This window comes from Salmo salar, chromosome ssa06 (assembly GCF_905237065.1).
Source record: "Salmo salar chromosome ssa06, Ssal_v3.1, whole genome shotgun sequence".
Classification (NCBI taxonomy): Eukaryota; Metazoa; Chordata; class Actinopteri; order Salmoniformes; family Salmonidae; genus Salmo; species Salmo salar.
This window is the reverse complement of record NC_059447.1, coordinates 62,081,282-62,100,272: the sequence shown is the minus strand read 5'-3', so window position 1 is coordinate 62,100,272 and position 18,991 is coordinate 62,081,282. Positions and strand designations below refer to the sequence as shown.

The following is an 18,991-nucleotide window of genomic DNA, read 5'->3' as shown; positions in this document are numbered from 1 at the left end:
GTAATGATAACTAATTAGCCAATTCAAATTAGTTCCTGTAATTTCAAGTCTATCATTGAGATGAACTATTAGAGTCATCATTACTGTAAAGGTTGCTGTTGTCATTTCTAAAATGTAATCTAAGCGCCATCTCCAGCAGATGCAGCAGTGTTGGCCGATGAGATTTTTCACATTTAAATAAACAGCTCATTACACTGAAATTAATTGATTTAGCACAACGGAATTATGGGACGTACCAACAGGGGACAAGGGACACTGACAGACAATCAAACCTTGACTGAATGTTCAATTTTATTTAACACATGGAGATCAAAGATAAAGAAATAAAAGTCAAACTCATTTTAAACCTCACTTTAAGTGCTTATCGGGTAAACATTTGGTGGCACTGATTTCTATCTCGTCTGTCAACCTCTGCCCTACGTAGATGGTAAACAGTATATAATATTTAACAGTTGTGTTGGAGTAACCAAAGGCTTTAATGATCTCATTCATTATTCAGAGGCGTTCATATCAGATGGTTCAGCTGAAAGAGAGAGATGGGCTGTTTACTAAGACTTGTAACAACAACACGCTGCCTCTCCACTGTCACCATCAAGCCTCTCAACGAGGAGATCGGACCCACAACGTAGAACCACTTGGTAAGCTACACTTGCGGCACGTACACAGACCCTACACCTCCCATTACGGTTAGTAGCGTACGATCTGTAATGCATTGACGAGTAGAAGTAGAATTAAAAGGTGTGAACAAACAGTCATCACATTGTCTAGTGGAGGTATTAGTAGTGGCTGTATCGGATAGGAGAGGTCAGTAGGTTTACAGGTAAATATCATTATGCCCTTAAGGTTGGATTAATATAGAGAATGATCATAACATTTCAAGAAGATCCATGAAGATAGACCAGAAAGTACATCAAGCAAGAAGTTAATTACCATGTATTTCATAACATTATCTCAATCCGTTAAATAATATGTCATACATACATTATATGCCACTGTACATCTTTAAATATGGCGAGAAATATTGACAGATCTTAGAGGTAAAAAATAAATCAAACATTTACAGAAAGCATACACAATATCACATGTTTAACCCGTCTTGAGAATCCTTTACCTTGTTATAACCAGTCCCAGTGCAGCCTGGTGAGTGGAGACTATTGTCTGTCTTAGCACTGCTAGCTGACTCTCTGGGAGATATTGTTCATGTCTGTCAGTACCATTGTTCTGTAACTGCGCTCCAGACCCTCCATGAACTCAAGGTAATTACTCACTCTGAAGCCTTGGATGGGTTCCTCCTGATGGGAATCAAGGGGAGAGAAGAAAACACAACAACTCTGGTTAGGCTCCTAGTCCAGAGTTTTATGGGCTGTGTGTGTGTGTGTGGTAAGGAGGGTGGCATAGCAATATACAACTAACAACAACGTGGACTTAACAACCTGTAATAGTGCAGCCAGTATGTGGTATGACCTAATTTGCAAGGACAATTTAACAACCCCAATTGGATCAAGGCCAAAATGCTAGAGACAAGAAGATAACATTTAATTTGGTCATTTGTACTGTCAGCAATTTACCTTAAGGTATTATAATTACTCTCGGAGTGACACATCTTTTATGGTGATTCTCAAGTTCACAGACAATGAAAATGAAAAACACTCGGTGTGCAAGTGTATTCTGTTTGCTACCTACAGAACACAGCACCCAAAGGGCAGGTTGGCATTTATTGTCATGAATCTTGCCCTGGAGGCAGCTATGCAGTGTGGTCACTAGCTAGCACAGTCACAAAATCATAAAATCTGATTTAAACCGAACCTTAACCATACTGCTAAGCCTAATCTGAATGCCTAACCCTAACCTTCAATTAAGATCAAAAAGCACATTTTATTTTCATGACTTTTTCATGAACAACCCTGATCAAACAAGTGCAAAGCTAATTTCACATTCTTAAATTCACACTTTAAATGATGCAGAGAGGTACAGGTACAAGGTCTTTGTGTCTGAGTACATTGCCAGACATAAGGTAGACCTGTTATCTACAGTATGTTCAGGAGTACATTCACTTAATCACCCTGTCAAAACATGAGTGCCGTCATGATAAATGTGAGATTAGCATGAAGAACATCCTACATCCTGTTTCTTTCTCTGTAGATGACAACGCCAATCGTTGTTTGAAAATCCATCAAAATGACCAATGCAATTTCCCTTTATCACTTATCACCCAGAAAAAAGAGCTGTAAACACCGTCAAACATGTGGAAATAGTGAACAGATAAGAATTCATACTGCAAGAAGGTATACCAACTGTACTGCAGCCTTGATCTTATTGTTACAGTGAGAGAGAAGTAAGTAGGGGAAGAAGTGGACATGTTGGAAGGCACTTTAGAAAATGTTTCGGAGCAGTTCTTTGAAAAAGCCAAGCTATGTTGGCTGAAAACCTATGGCAGCATTATGTAATGACAGGCATTTCCTTTAGAATTTTCACAAACAAAGAAAGGCTTTATTTTCAGTTTTTCATGTAACTTCTGAGTCAATGACGATGCTTTTTCACTTTGTGTCTTCCACCGCATCAAGCTGCAGACTGACATCAAGAACAATTGTAACAAGTCATTTCCATTTCAATGTTTTATTTACATGAAATATAGACTCAGAAGGTGTAGATATGTAAAAACCCAACAAACCCATCCGAAGTCCGGCTTAAACCCTTCTCCTATTATTCAAAGTGTGAACCTCAATGAGCATATACATTTACATTTTACATTTTAGTCATTTAGCAGACGCTCTTATCCAGAGCGACCTACAGTAGTGAATGCATACATTTCATACATTTTTTTCTCCCTGTACCCGTCCCCCGTGGGAATCGAACCCACAACCCTGACGTTGCAAACACCATGCTCTACCAACTGAGCCACACGGGACATATACAAGACGGCACGTTTCAAACTTTCCAAGTTGAACCGGGGACAGTGAAGAGACTGCTTAAGTGTGTTTCTGTCAAGCTGTATTTGCTACAAAAATGCATGCTACAATTCATCACAAGAATATCTCCAGATACAGCCATAACATGATCTTTTATTCAAACTACTGTCAGAGTCTGTCGATGGAGCGTGGACTCTGCTGTTATCTGCTGAAGACCGATTCACTAACCCCAGGTAGACAAACAGACTCACCTTGAGGAAGACCTGCAGGTCCTGGGTCTGTGTGTGCTGCAGGATGTCCTGCTGCAGGTGTTTCAGCACAGCCACGCACATGTACACCTGGTAGTCCGGCCCCATCACCACACAGGTGGACACGTAGTGGCAGATCTCAGACCAGTCCAGGTAGTTCCAGAAACACTGGCCTAGCCACTGCACACACATCTGGAAAAACACCCGCCCACACATTGAATAAATTATATTAAGAATGTAAACCATAAAATTAGATGGTTGAAGTGATGAAAATAAAGGGTTATGCTTTTTTTTTTTTTTATCTAATGACTTGGAGAAAAGAGTATTAAGGCTTTGAGGCAGTAGCTTTGTGGAGCATGCAGAGTGGTTGTAAGTCTACCACGTGCTTTAATAACTGGGGTTACATGAAAAACAACTGGACAGTCTGACTGACATAATGACCTGACTTTAACACTCTACCTAGGATACTGAAGCACACAGAGGACAATAGGTAAAGCACCCTGTCTTTCAAAGATAATTCATAAAAATCCAAATAACTTCACAGGTCTTCATTGTAAAGGGTTTAAACACTGTTTCCCATGCTTGTTCAATAAACCATAACCAATTAATGAACATCCATCTGTGGAACAGTCGTTAAGACACTAACAGCTTACAGACAGTAGGCAATTAAGATCAGTTATGAAAACTTGGGACACTAAAGAGGCCTTTCTACTGACTCTGAAAAACACCAAAAGAAAGATGCCCAGGGTCCCTGCTCATCTGCGTGAACGTGCCTTAGGCATGCTGCAAGGAGGCATGAGGACTGCAGATGTGGCCAAGGCAATAAATGGCAATGTCTGTACTGTGAGACGCCAAAGACAGAGCTGGAGGTTCTGTCATGGTCTGGGGCGGTGTGTCACAGCATCATCGGACTGAGCTTGTTGTCATTGCAGGCAATCTCAACACTGTGGATTTCAGGGAAGACATCCTCCTCCCTCATGTGGTACCCTTTCTGCAGGCTCATCCTGACATGACCCTCCAGCATGACAATGCCACCAGCCATACTGCTCGTTCTGTGTGTGATTTCCTGCAAGACAGGAATGTAAGTGTTCTGCCATGGCCAGCGAAGAGCCTGGGTCTCAATCCCATTGAGCACGTCTGGGACCTATTGGATCGGAGGGTGAGGGATAGGGCCAATCCCCCGAGAAATGTCCGGGAACTTGCAGGTGCCTTGGTGGAAGAGTGGGGTAACATCTCACAGCAAGAACTGGCAAATCTGGTGCAGTCCATGAGGAGATGCACTGCAGTACTTAATGCAGCTGGTGGCCAAACCAGATACTGACTGTTACTTTGATTTTGACCCCCCCTTTGTTCAAGGACACATTATTCCATTTCTGTTAGTCATATGTCTGTGGAACTTGTTCAGTTTATGTCTCAGTTGTTCAATCTTATGTTCATACAAATATTTACACATGTTAAGTTTGCTGAAAATAAACACAGTTGACAGTGAGAGGATGTTTTGTTTTTTGCTGAGTTTATTTTCAATGCATAATGGATTACTATCAAGCTCATATAATGCACCAATAAAAATAATGACACATCCTAATTGGTTTTCCTGTCAGAATCACCAGTACGCTGGACACCCTTTACAGTTCTTTCTAACTGGGCCTCCAAGAGCATGTTGAGAATGCATTGTCTTTTCAAGTTATTTTCAATGACAGTATTTTGAAGGGAAAGAAGTGAATTCAACTAGAACTATTCAGTTTATCCTACACTGTCTTTCTAAGGTCTTCGAAAGCCAAGTTAACAAACAGATTACTGACCATTTCGAATCCCACCGTACCTTCTCCGCTATGCAATCTGGTTTCAGAGCTGGTCATGGGTGCACCTCTACAAATACCTTGGTGTCTGGTTAGACTGTAAACTCTCCTTCCAGACTCACATTAAGCATCTCCAATCCAAAATTAAATCTAGAATCGGCTTCCTATATCGCAACAAAGCATCCTTCACTCATGCTGCCAAACATACCCTCGTAAAACTGACCATCCTACCGATCCTCGACTTTGGTGATGTCATCTATAAAATAGCCTCCAACACTCTACTCAACAAACTGGATGCAGTCTATCACAGTGCCATCTGTTTTGTCACCAAAGCCCCATGCACTACCCACCATTGTGACCTGTACGCTCTCATTGGTTGGCCCTCGCTTCATACTCGTCGCCAAACCCACTGGCTACAGGTTATCTACAAGTCTCTGATAGGTAAAGCCTCGCCTTATCTCAGCTCACTGGTCACCATAGCAGCACCCACTCGTAGCACGCGCTCCAGCAGGTATATCTCACTGGTCACCCCCAAAAGCCAATTCCTCCTTTGGTCGTCTTTCCTTCCAGTTCTCTGCTGCCAATGACTGGAACGAACTGCAAAAATCTCTGAAGCTGGAGACTCATATCTCCCTCACTAGCTTTAAGCACCAGCTGTCAGAGCAGCTCACAGATCACTGCACCTGTACATAGCCCATCTGTAAACAGCCCATCTATCTACCTACCTCATCCCCATACTGTATTTATTTATTTATCTTGCTCCTTTGCACCCCAGTATCTCTACTTGCACATTCATCTTCTGCACATCTACCATTCCAGTGTTTAAATGCTATATTGTAATTACTTTGCCTCCATGGCCTATTTATTGCCTTAACTTACCTCATTTGCACTCACTGTATATAGACTTTTTGTTTTCTTTTGTTCTACTGTATTATTGACTGTATGTTTTGTTTATTCCATGTGTAACTCTGTGTTGTTGTATGTGTCGAATTGCTATGCTTTATCTTGGCCAGGTCGCAGTTGCAAATGAGAACTTGTTCTCAACTAGCCTACCTGGTTAAATAAAGGTGAAATAAATAAAAAATAAATAAAAGACAGAGCTAACTCAAGTCCCAGCCTGTTCTGCTAGGCCCTTCACCTCTGCCCACCAACTCCACACTGCAATTTACTCTGTATGTTTACATTCTCTGAATATCTTTCCTAGCAACTCCAAAGGATGTGGCGTAGCTGCAGCTGGAATTTTAACGAGGCACCCAGGAGCACAATAATATCTTGCCATTCCTGATGGAGGAATGAATCTGACCTTCATCCGATTGTCAGATTCATGACGTGATTCCTGATTTGTCATGTTTTCAAAACTCAATTTATTAGGGTATATTTTCATTTATGGCAAAGAATATACTGGATTTATATATAGAGCTGTGATTGGGAAACTGGGAGGAAGTGCATTCAATAGTTTGCACCCAATGACTTTGACTTAAAAGCTATATTATAAACTTTTTTTATTGTGAGAGACTCTTTGGCTTATAGTCCCTGTTGACACACATTACGTCTGAGATGACAGTCCGCCTGAAACACTGAGCCAAAAGGAGATGAGATCAAAAGGAAGATTTTTCAAGGTGAACTTTTTGTTTGAGGATGAAAGTTTACGTCAAGGGAATCAACTGTGGCAAGCCTGAACAACAGAGGGATTCCGCAGCCTCAGTTCTGAACTTTTATATGGAGAATAAGTACTACTGTCACCTTGAGGAAAACGTATTATGCCGGTTCATGAAAACTCATTTTCTATCCCATTTTAATGGTCATAAGCATGGTCAAAATAGTCTCCTAGGGTGTCCATTTCATTATAATACCATCCTGATGAGCAAAACATTTGGACGAGTGAAAGGACGGAGGGTGATATTATACCTGGGAGGGGGTAAAACCGGACATCCTGAAGGCAGAGAAAACTAGAGGCACTTCAGTCTTCAGCAGCATCTCTACATAGTGTGTTGTGCATGAGTAGACCGGATGGATGCTAGACTGAGCAATCTCCATGGGCAGGTGAACCTAAAAGGTGAAGAGAAGTTCAGATTTACAAAGCATAGTAACTAACTACAAAAGCCAAGCTCTGTAGGTTAATAGCTAAACTTGCCAAATGTGAACACCAAATGCCACACAAACAGACAGCTGATTGGTCTGATTTTCACTCCTCAATTTCCTCAAAACAGAATTGTTAGAGCCCAATGCTTTCGGAGAACGCAGTGTGTGTGCGTGCGTGTATGTGTTTCACTGGGTACACTGTGTAAATTTGCTACTATCACTTAATCACTTGTCCCTCTGTTCTTCTAGGTATTGACAGCATCGACCGCATAAAACTTACAGAGGATTGTGCCGCCACTGTTTAGTAATTCTCCCTCATCTGCAACATGGTGTGCTTACTCCCATCTGCCTGCGTACATCCTGATTTGCATGCACTGCTGTTCGGATGGCAGAGCCATGAAGATTTGTAATCAGTTGTACAAACGCTTCCACCATTTCCAAGACATATTCTTACTGCTGAAACGCTATTAACGGCTGAGTATTCAACGTCATCAGCAGCCAAAGATGGCTGTTTCCAAATGTAAGTGGGGACATTGATAATGACGATTCCAGCATAATCTTATCATATTCACCATTTCCATCAAGAAAACACGCAGTATTAAGAATCCCTAGTCTACATGGATACAAACGATAACATAACTCAAACGTGTATGATTTGGCTTGTGGTTCATAAATTGGGTGAGAATATTTAGCATTAAAACGCAACTCATCTTTCCAACGTATGGCCATACAAATGACAGTATTTCATAAGAATCCAATTTTGCAGCAGGATTCATTACACGCTCCCACCGAATGAAAGACGTGTTTATCTCCTTACATACTTTTAACCGTCCTCTTCCTTGACTACTTCCACAGCTGCATGAAAATAGAAGGCAGGGAGAAACAGAGGGAGAGAGCAGGGGGAGAAAAGAGCTACGCTCTATCTGTCAGACTGGAGGCAACTTAGTATTCAGTCCCTTCCTGGAAGAACGAGAGGTGGGCTGCTGGACTCACCGATCCGTGGAGCCTGGCGGGCCAGAGGAAGGCTGATGTGAGCAGGGTGGAGAGGTGGAGGAGGAGGCGGAGGGCTCTCTCCATGTCTCCAGCCATGATGAGGAACACGGTGGAGGCGAACCAGTCATGACCGGGGTAGGCTCCCTGCAGAGTGTCTGGTGGAGGGGAGTTATGGAGAGGCTCTGACAGAGTGCAACATCCGGGCCTGTCTGACTGGACATCACCATGGCCCCCCAGCAGAACAGCCAGACCAGGGGTAATGTCAGGGCCACTATAAAAACCACACCTAGAGCACCACAGGTCAGTCTCAGCAGGCAGGAGAGGGGTTAAAGATTGAGGGGCCCGAGGCTGGATGCAGTGGGCCTCCTTAATGTGATTGACAGACACATACTGTAGGGGAGTAGACGATGAGGATGATAAACATAGACGTATGAATCTAAATTTAAAACAGAGCATAGTCATGAGAGGCTCTTATCAGGGAATAAAGAGAGGAATCTCAGCAGAACTTCAAGTATCATTCATTTGAGAAAAATGTAAGTTTCTGAAAGGCTCTTGAGGGTTCATGTTGCGTCCTTGAAAAAAGCAGGTGTAAAATATATTTTCTTCCTCTGAGAGAAAATAATAGATATCACTTGACTGACTCTGGAATAGTCAGCGGATGCTTAGTCAGTCCCATTGTGATTCGTAAGGTTATCCAACATAGTTGATAAGGATACAAAGCTCCGACGTGAGTTTGGCTCTCTGTTGCGATAGGAGCTCTTGGCAATGTTTCATCAAAAGACAGAGGTCCTGCTCAGAGTTATCCCTCAGTAAGTTCAGATGTCTCCCATACCTACAAACAAACAGACACAAATTCAAACATTCAGGATTCTACTGTAGATCACACTTTGACTCATCTATTTAACAAATTATGTGGTGTTCAATCAGAACAATTAGGGTTAATAGAAGGATATAATTAGCCTAAATGAGCCTTGTCTTAACACTCATCTCTCATTAGCATATTGCCCAAAGAGTATGCAATATCTTATTTGAGTTTATAGAAAGTTTATCTATTGTTCTAGAATATCTCTGCAATAGTGCTGATCACCATATCATTCTGTAATAATCGTTTTTTTGTTATCTTTATTGGCCGTTGAGTACCTGCCCTATCTGAGAAAATGGCTGGTGCTTACTGGGGGGATTGGAACAAAGCTGGGAGGTTCAGACTTTGAGGATGCAGACGGCGTTACCTGAGAGAGGCCTGAATCCCCAGCTGGTCCACAGACGACAGGCTGCCAGTCTTTATGCCGCTCCCCGACGCTATAAAACACGCAATAAAGGAACTGGAAATTACCAGGGGTTTACTCACTAGCGCTCCCCAGCCATCAATAAAAATGTCAATTCAATGACTGTGGCAAAGCAAAGCGACTGTGCCTTTGGCAATGCTCGCTCATTTGGCGAAATGACTCAAACCCTAATCTCGCATCAAGTGATACATTTTTTACATTTACATTTTAGTCATTTAGCAGACGCTCTTATCCAGAGCGACTTACACTGCAGAGATGATCAGACGAGCATTCTGTATTCATCATAGAAACCAATGCATGCTTTAATTGAGAAAATGGCCTTGATGAGAGTGAAGTAAACCTGCAGCTCTGTGGAAACTACTCTTCCCTCCTTATTAATATCAGTGCCACTCCCTGATTGAAATGACTATCTAATGGAGATGAATGGCTTCTCTCTCCCATCGGCCATTGTTTCTTCTTGATAGATGAGCCCCTGAGAAAGGCCTGGGAGTGAGGTGAAGGAACTCCAGCAAATGACTCTCCACCACATAATGGCAGCCCCTCGACATGAGCAAATCTGTGAGCCTGTTGTTAATGTCAATCACACGCCATGACAGGAAAGGGGAAGAGAGCTAAACCGCACAGGCTATGACAACTGCTCCCCTAATGGACCATTTGGTGAAAGGAATAACTTCACGGAGGAAAGGACAAAAGGGGAAAACAGGGCATGGGAGTGTGTGTGTGCATGTGTGTCTGAGGGGGAGATGGGAGAGCGTGAGAGAGAAATGGTTTTCTTGACTTTTCAAGTTTCTTTAGACTTTTTCTACGATTCACCCTCCTTTGTGAGCTACAGTACAGCCCACGAGTACAGCTCAGCTCTAATGAGCATGTCTCGCACAAAGAGACTCCAGTGTTTGTTTGAGTTAAGCAAGCGAAGCGGAGAAAGAACACTTCAAATCAAAATCAAATGTAATTTGTCACATGTGCCAAATACAACAGGTGTAGTCTTTACAGTGAAATGCTTACTTTACAGTGTAGAGTTAAAAAGTAAGACACATATTTGCTAAATAAAAAAGTAAATAGTAACACAATAAAAACAATAACGAGGCTATATACAAGGAGTACCAGTACCGAGTTAATGTGCAGGGGTACGAGGTAGTTGAGGTAATACAGTATGTACATGTGGGTAGGGGTAAAAGTGACTAGGCAATCAGGATATACCATAAACAGAGTAGCAGCAGAGTGTGTGAAAGTGTCAATCTGTGAGTGTGTGTGTATGGCATCAATATGCATGTGTGTATGTGTGTTTTGTGTGTGTGAGCGTATGTAGTGTGAGTGTGTGGGTGTAGTTTAGTGAGTGTGCATACAGCCAGTGCAAGGGAGTCAGTGCAAAACAACTAAGATAAATAAATAATAATAAAGGGTCAATGTAAATAGTCCTGGTAGACATTTGATTAACTTTTCATCAGTCTTATGGCTAGAAGCTGTTCAGGTGCCTTTTGGTCACAGACTTGGCACTCTGGTACCACTTGCCATGTGGCAGCAGAGAGAAGAGTCTATGACTTGGGTGGCTGGAGTATTTTTAGGGCCTTCCTCTGACACCGCCTGGTATAAAAGTCCTGAATAGCAGGGAGTTTGGCCCCAGTGATGTACTGGGCCGTACTCACTACCCTCTGTAGCCCCTTGCGGTCGGATGCCGAGCAGTTCCCATACCAAGCGGTGATGTAGCTAGTCAAGATGCTCTCAGTGGTGCAGCTGTAGAACTTTCTGAGGATCTGTGGGCCCATGCCAAATCTTTTCAGCCTCCTGACGGGGGGACGGGGACGGGGGCGATGTCGTGCCCTCTTTACGATTGTGTTGGTGTGTTTGGACCATGATTGGTCCTTAGTGATGTGGACACTGAAGAACTTGAAGGTCTCGACCCGACCTACTACAGCCCCGTCGACGTGAATGGGGCGTATCGGCACTCTGTTTCCTGTAGTCCATGATAAGCTCCTTTATCTTGCTGACGTTGAGGGAGAGGTTGTTGTCCTGGCACTACACTGCCAAGTCTCTGACCTCCTCCCTATAGGCTGTCTCATTGTCGTCGGTGATCAAGCCTACCACCGTCACGTTGTCGGCAAACTTAACGATGGTGTTGGAGTCATGTGCGGCCATGCAGTCCTGGGTGAACAGGGATTACAGGAGGGGACTGAGCACGCACCCATGAGGGGCCCCTGTGTTGAGGGTCAGCATGGCAGATGTGTTGTTGCCTACCCTAACCATCTGGTGGCGGCCCGTCAGGAAGTCCAGGATCCAGTTGAAAAGGGAGGTGTTCAGTCCCAGGTTCCTGAGCTTAGTGATGAGCTTGGAGGGCACTATGGTGTTGAACTCTGAGCTGTAGTCAATGAACAGCATTCTCACATAGGTGTTCCTTTTGTCCAGGTGGGAAAGGGCAGTGTGGAGTGCAATAGAGATTGTGTCATCTGTGGATCTGTTGGGGCAGTATGCGAATTGGAGTGGGTCTGCAATGATGGTGTTGATGTGAGCCATGACCAGCCTTTCAAAGCATTTCATGGCTACAGATGTGAGTGCTATGAGGTGGTAGTCATTTAGACAGATTACCTTGGCATTCTTAGGCACAGGGTCTATGGTGGTTTGCTTGAAACATGTAGGTCAGGGTTGCCCAACCCTCTTCCTGGAGATCTACTGTCCTGTAGGTTATCAGTCCAACCCTCTTCCTGGAGATTTACTGTCCTGTAGGTTTTCAGTCCAACCCTAATTTAGCATATCTGTTTCAGCTAGTTAAGGTCTTGTTGAGCAGCTAATTAGTGTGTTAATTTAGGGTTGGACTGAAAACCCACAAGACGGTAGATCTCCAGGAAGAGGGTTGGGCAGCCCTGATGTAGGCATTACAGACTGGGTCAGAGAGACGTTGAAAATGTCAGTGAAGACACTTGCCAGCAGGTCAGCGCATGCTTTGAGTACTCGCCCTGGTAATCCCTCTGGGCCTGCGGCCTTGTGAATGTTAACCTGTTAAAAGCACTTAGAATTCTCTCACATCGGCTACGGAGAGGTGTGATCATACAGTTGTCAGGGGACAGCATGGTTCAGTGTTGCTTGCCTTGAAGCGAGCATAGAAGGAATTTAGCTTATCTGGTAGGCTCACATCACTGGGCATCTCTCAGCTGGGTTTCCCTTTGTAATCTGTGATAGTTGTCACGTCCTGACCATAGTAAGATGTTATTTTCTATGGTAGAGTAGGTCAGGGCGTGACATGGGGTGTTTTGTGTTTTTCAATGTTTTGTATATCTATGTTTAGGATCTAGTTTTCTATTTCTATGTTTTTTGGGGGGGGATGATCTCCAATTAGAGAAAGCTGGTCCTCGTTGCCTCTAATTGGAGATTACCTTAATTAAGTAGGGTTTTTTTCCACCTGTGTTTGTGGGTAGTTGTCTTCTGTTTAGTTTATGTACCTGATAGAACTGTGCGCTTTCGTTTTCTCTTTGTTATTTTTTTATTTTGTGTTCTGAGTTTAAATAAATATTCATCATGAGCAATCAACACGCTGCACTTTGGTCCCCTCTCTACGGCAGCCGTTACAATAGTTTGCAAGCCCTGCCACATTCATGCTATTGATCAGGACTAAAACACAGGGGGCTCAATGAGAAACACTGACGCACCTCTGCATGTTACCAAGTCAACCTTATATTATTAGACATTTATTAACAGAATTCTACAGGAACACATAACGGAACATATATAAGGGAAGGGGTCTCAAACGGTGATAAAGGTATATTAGCCTAGGTTTGAGGAAACACTAAAACTAAGCTCCAAGAAAACATCAGCACCAATGCTTTAGAAATGACAGACCATCATTGACTGGTCTAAAGTTACTAGCTAGCTCCCATTAATAGATAATGGGCAGTGAGGTCTCATTGGACCCTGAAAACGTTGATGTGTGTTGACGGCTAAAAGAACACCAAAGCACTGAGGATCCTTTGAGCTTCAACGGAAAGTTAGTTAAATAACTAGTGATGAGATGGAGAGAATGTGCTCACTGAACAGTAAATAACCTGCCTTTGGATTTCTGGACAAAGAGCCAGATGTCATGATGGAGCACATTGTACGAGATAAATGATTATAACACTAGGGGAAAAAACTATATTTGAGTTGGATTTAAAATGTTCCATTCTATATGAGTGGGGGATGGATGCTGATTTGTCCTGACATTAGATATCCACATAAAGTTGAAGTCGGAAGTTTACGTACACCTTAGCCAAATACATTTAAACTCAGTTGTTCACAATTCCTGACATTTAATCCAAGTAAGAATTCCCTGTTTCAGGTCAGTTAGGATCACCACTTTATTTTAAGAATGTGAAATGTCAGAATAATAGTAGAGAGAACGAATTATTTCAGCTTTTATTTCTTTCATCACATTCCCAGTGGGTCAGAAGTTTACATACACTCAATTAGTATTTGGTAGCATTGCCTTTAAATTGTTTAACTTGGGTCAAACGTTTCGGGTAGCCTTCCATAAGCTTCCCACAATAAGTTGGGTGAATTTTGGCCCATTCCTCCTGACAGAGCTGGTGTAACTGAGTCAGGTTTGTAGGCCTCTTTGCTCGCACACGCCTTCTCAGTTCTTCCCACAAATGTTCTATGGGATTGAGGTCAGGACTTTGTGATGGCCACTCCAATACCTTGACTTTGTTGTCCTTAAGCCATTTTTCCACAACTTCGGAAGTATGCTTGGGGTCATTGTCCATTTGGAAGACCCATTTGCAACCAAGCTTTAACTTCCTGACTGATGTCTTGAGATGTTGCTTCAATATAGCCACAGAATTTTCCGATCTCATGATGCCATCTATTTTGTGAAGTGCACCAGTCCCTCCTGCAGCAAAGCACCCCCACAACATGATGCTGCCACCCCCGTGCTTCACGGTTGGGATGGTGTTCTTCGGCTTGCAAGCCTCCCCCTTTTTCATCCAAACATAACAATGGTCATTATGGCCAAAAGTTCTATTTTTGTTTCATCAGACCAGAGGACATTTCTCCAAAAAGTACGATATTTGTCCCCATGTGCAGTTGCAAACCGTAGTCTGGCTTTTTTATGGCAGTTTTGGAGCAGTGGCCTCTTCCTTGCTGAGCGGCCTTTCAGGTTATGTCGATATAGGACTCGTTTTACTGTGGATATAGATACTTTTGTACCTGTTTCCTCCCGCATCTTCACAAGGTCCTTTGCTGTTGTTCTGGGATTGATTTGTACTTTTCGCACCAAAGTACGTTCATCTCTAGGAGACAGAACGCGTCCCCTTCCTGAGCGGTATGACGGCTGCGTGGTCCCATGGTGTTTATACTTGCGTACTATTGTTTGGACAGATGAACGTGGTACCTTCAGGCATTTGGAAATTGCTCCCAATGATGAAACAGAATTGTGGAGGTCTACATTTGTTTTTCTGAGGTCTTGGCTGATTTTTTTTGATTTTCCCATGATGTCAAGAAAAGAGGCACTGAGTTTGAAGGTAGGCCTTGAAATACATCCACAGGTACACCTCCAATTGACTCAAATGATGTCAATTAGCCTATCAGAAGCTTCTAAAGCCATGACATCATTTTATGGAATTTTTCAAGCTGTTTAAAGGCACAGTCAACTTAGTGTATGTAAACTTCTAACCCACTGGAATTATGATACAGTGAATTATAAGTGAAATAATCTGTCTGTAAACAATTGTTGGAAAAATGACTTGTGTCATGCACAAAGTAGATGTCCTAACCGACTTGGCAAAACCATAGTTTGTTAACAAGACATTTGTGGAGTGGTTGAAAAACGAGTTTTAATGACTCCAACCTAAGTGTATGTAAACTTCCGACTTCAACTGTAGATGAGAGAATCATCACTAATTAAAACAGTTAATTATAGATAACAAAACTGTGAATGTGACACCGATGGCAGCATTTTATCATTTGCTCTTTACTTTTGATTGATAAATGTGTCACCACTGGGAAAGCGTCAAGCCAAAATCCACAAAAATGCAAGATGAATCCCTCACTCACTCACTAGGCCACACTGACCTATGTAGTCCGCAGGTGGGAAGAAACGTTCTGACGGCAAAGCAGAAAGGTGCGACACAGCCTTCTCCAGTAGATCAGCCAGGACTGGGGGCGGATACAGGAAACACATAGTGGGTTTAAGGAACATCACAGATGCCTTTGAAAAGTCTTCAATGATACATCATGCAAGTACAAATTGAGCTGCTTTTACTGTACACACAGCTGGGAAAATAGGAAGGTAATCAAGCATCTTGTTTATCTAATATATGAAGAAAGGAAGCTCTGTGTAGACAATTTTTATAATTTAAGCTACATCAAAGGCCCTCGTCCTGGGCGCTTCTTTGTCTCTGAATTAAATAGGAAATCATGAAGTCTCTGACTCTGCACTCCGTGATCCCTTCACAAGCAATAATTCAAAATGTAACTATTTTAGATTGACATTCAGAGGAAGCAATTGAACACACAATGAATCATGACGGTTTCGATGATTAGCAACCAATAAATGACATGAACACCCTCAGAGACCGCAACAGTTGACACATGACAAGTATGGTCAATTACAAGTACAGTAAATGAAAATCTTATGTGGGAAAGATAGGAATCTTAACAAATTGGTCATTGATACATTTGCAGTTATATGCAGAGAGCTATTGGTTCTTCATTATCTAGTAGTCAGGACACTCAATATGGGTCTATCATTTCATCCACTGACAAATTGATCATTCACTGACAAATTGATCGTCCATTTATTTGTGGGAACTTAACGGACTATCAAATGTTAACATACTGTGTCCTCCGTCTGTGGTTTGAATATAAAACAGATGAGTTATAACCCAACAGAACTATCGTTCTCAAATACTGTGTGTAACGTATTGATTGTAGCATATCATGTAATGGCAAGAACTTTCAAATGTTGATTCAGGGTTTTTATTGATAAACTATTCAAGGTCAGAAGTCTAGGTCTGGGTTTTTTCCCTTCTGACCATGTGACCTTACCGGGAATATCTCTGTATCGTATCTAGGGCCCAGAGTTGTTCCTGGTTAGACCATGTGGTCTAGAAAAACATATTGCCCTACACATAACATCATTGTATATCACCCACCGTTCCCTGAGACAATGTTGGACTTGGTGGTCATGACTTTGCAGTACTGTCTCCTACAGGTATCCATCCAGCTCCCATCCTTCTCTGTGTTCTTGGTGGAGGCCAGGAAGGCACTTATCTCACAGTCTACAGACAAAACAAAAATACATTGTTCACTCCGACTACCAAATGCATTTATTCACATTCTCATTAACTTCCAGGAGTCTTTTGCCTCCATTATGCAATCGGAGATATATTTTCTTTTGTGACCCTGACCTTTAAAACAACATTGACATACCGTTGAAGTCGGAAGTTTACATACACCTTAGCCAAATACATTTAAACTCAGTTTTTCACAATTCCTGACAATGTATAATGTAATATTTACCCTATTTATCCCGGGTTGTCTTTGGAAGATGCAGTATGTAATTCTTACCCTGCTTACCCCGGGTAGTCTTTGGAAGATTCACTATGTAATGCTTACCCTGTTTACCCCGGGTAGTCTTTGGAAGATTCAGTATGTAATTCTTACCCTGCTTACCCCGGGTAGTCTTTGGAAGATTCAGTATGTAATTCTTACCGTTTACCCCGGGTAGTCTTTGGAAGATTCAGTATGTAATTCTTACCCTGCTTACCCCGGGTAGTCTTTGAAAGATTCAGTATGTAATTCTTACCCTGTTTACCCCGGGTAGTCTTTGGAAGATTCAGTATGTAATGCTTACCCTGTTTACCCCGGGTAGTCTTTGGAAGATTCAGTATGTAACACTTACCCTGTTTACCTCGGGTTGTCTTTGGAAGATTCAGTATATAATACTTGGGCAGAGGGTATGATGAAAACATCGGCCATGGATAAGGGTCAGTGCCCTAAAAAAATATTAATAATCATTATGTTAAAATATATGTGATCTCTCTGTTTACAAACTCCTACAAGCGTACGTATCTCATATTATTCACACACCTAATAAAAATATGGTGTATTACTGATTGTCTGTAGATGCTATGTAATAAGTGAAATCTGAGCTATTCCACATGTAAAGATTTAGAATATAAATCACATATGAACCATGGTTTACTTTTCAGATTCAGTGTACTCTAAATGTTAATGGGTTTTGTTTGCTAATCCTTATCATCTTGTCTGTGCTATTTACATTCATTGAAGACATGTGTGTCACGGAAGCCACGGAATATCACAGCATCCCTGGAACAGGTTACCATGATGAACCTTTTGTATGCAGATGATAGCATTTAAATGTAACACACAGTTCTGGAAAACCATTCCTTCAGTCATCAGGACTTCCTCGACTTGATGTGAGGCCAAGGGGTGTGAGTAGAAGGGAACTGACCTTCTGGAGGACCCTAAGGGGAAGCCTCCTCTCCGATGGTCCTCCAATCACACTCATACGCACCAGGATGTGGTTCCTCTCCACAGATAGACCATCAATGATGAAATCTCTGAGAGAGGAGAGGGGGGGAATGAAAGATGGGAGGAGAAATCTCCACTTCACAAATAAAACTAGCGTGCATGCAGATATATTTATTTTGTGACTGGACAATATGGAGCATTTCAATTCATGAACAGTTGCAATATCCATTGAGGCATTCAAAACACCCTTTTGGAAATTGCCTTTTGTTTACGCTTTATTTCCATGACAAGGCAAATGATCCATTTCTTATTTTGTTGTGATTAACCTCTAACGGTGGAACCAAAGCCTGCCATACCATTATGAGGCACAGGAAATCAAAACCCTTTTCAAATACCCTTCACCAGACGATGGATCGGTGATGTTGTCCTTCTGACATTGCAGCAACATGTCGGAGATGTTGTACTGTGACTCCAGAAGAAGGAGGGAGTCTAGGTTGCAGCACATCACACTAAGTAATCTGAAAGTACACCAAAATACATAGATAAACACATTTTTACTTCTCAAGGACAGAATTACAGATCGTACAGACGTAATCGTTATAACATGACTCAGCCACTTGATTTCGAGTGCTTGCTCTGACAACCCATTGGGTCTAGCTGCCTACTGCTTACACACCTACAACGGACAGCATGTTGTCTTTTTCCCAGGGCTTATGAAAGCTATCATTTGTTTCTGGTAGCCTGCCTTATTGCCTTGTATATTAACAGACTCCACAGAGGACCAAGCCAGAGTGCTTTGCATAATAGGGAGAAAGAATCCCTAACTGATTTGTGGAAATAGATTTCAACATTAATGCAGCAGTTGTGAGAGTAATAAATCCTGAAAGCGGATGCAGCAGTGATGTGACGGAGACATTGTGTATTTTTGGAGAACATAGCTGCGACATAAAACAGGCAGGTGGAAGTGAACAGTAAAATATGACACCCTTGGGTTATATTGTTAAGTGACAGAGATGTCCCTCTCTAATAGCTATAATGAAGGGATTTCCTACCTAGCAGTCAGTTCATATCAGCCTGGTCATTTTACAGTGACAGTGACACAAGCCTACTGAACAGGATTTGGGCAGCAACACAACATACTGTACTGAAGCTGTACTCAACCAAAATGGTTCTTCCATTGCAGCCTGCTCTTTAACTTAAGACCAAAACAATCT

At 42.3% G+C, this 18,991-nt stretch overlaps 1 protein-coding gene across 3 annotated transcripts in view; it reads right to left on the bottom strand.

Moving 5' to 3' along the window:
- Positions 1-273: 273 nt before the first annotated feature.
- Positions 274-18,991, bottom strand: part of tbc1d32 (TBC1 domain family, member 32) — a 39,878-nt gene continuing 21,160 nt past the window's right edge. The window contains exons 24-34 of one of the 3 annotated variants that reach the window (XM_014205123.2): positions 18,173-18,295; positions 17,758-17,866; positions 17,185-17,278; positions 16,436-16,561; positions 15,336-15,437; positions 9,261-9,330; positions 8,748-8,863; positions 8,032-8,186; positions 6,865-7,005; positions 3,161-3,349; positions 274-1,292 (exon numbers count right to left, since the gene is read on the bottom strand). In XM_014205123.2, coding sequence (XP_014060598.2) covers positions 1,173-1,292; positions 3,161-3,349; positions 6,865-7,005; positions 8,032-8,186; positions 8,748-8,863; positions 9,261-9,330; positions 15,336-15,437; positions 16,436-16,561; positions 17,185-17,278; positions 17,758-17,866; positions 18,173-18,295 — 1,345 coding nt within the window. In that variant the 3' untranslated portion in view covers positions 274-1,172. Of the gene's footprint in view, positions 1,293-3,160; positions 3,350-6,864; positions 7,006-8,031; positions 8,187-8,747; positions 8,864-9,260; positions 9,331-15,335; positions 15,438-16,435; positions 16,562-17,184; positions 17,279-17,757; positions 17,867-18,172; positions 18,296-18,991 lie in introns of those variants that run through there. The other 2 variants (XM_014205124.2, XR_001329286.2) reach the window with 2 other exon arrangements.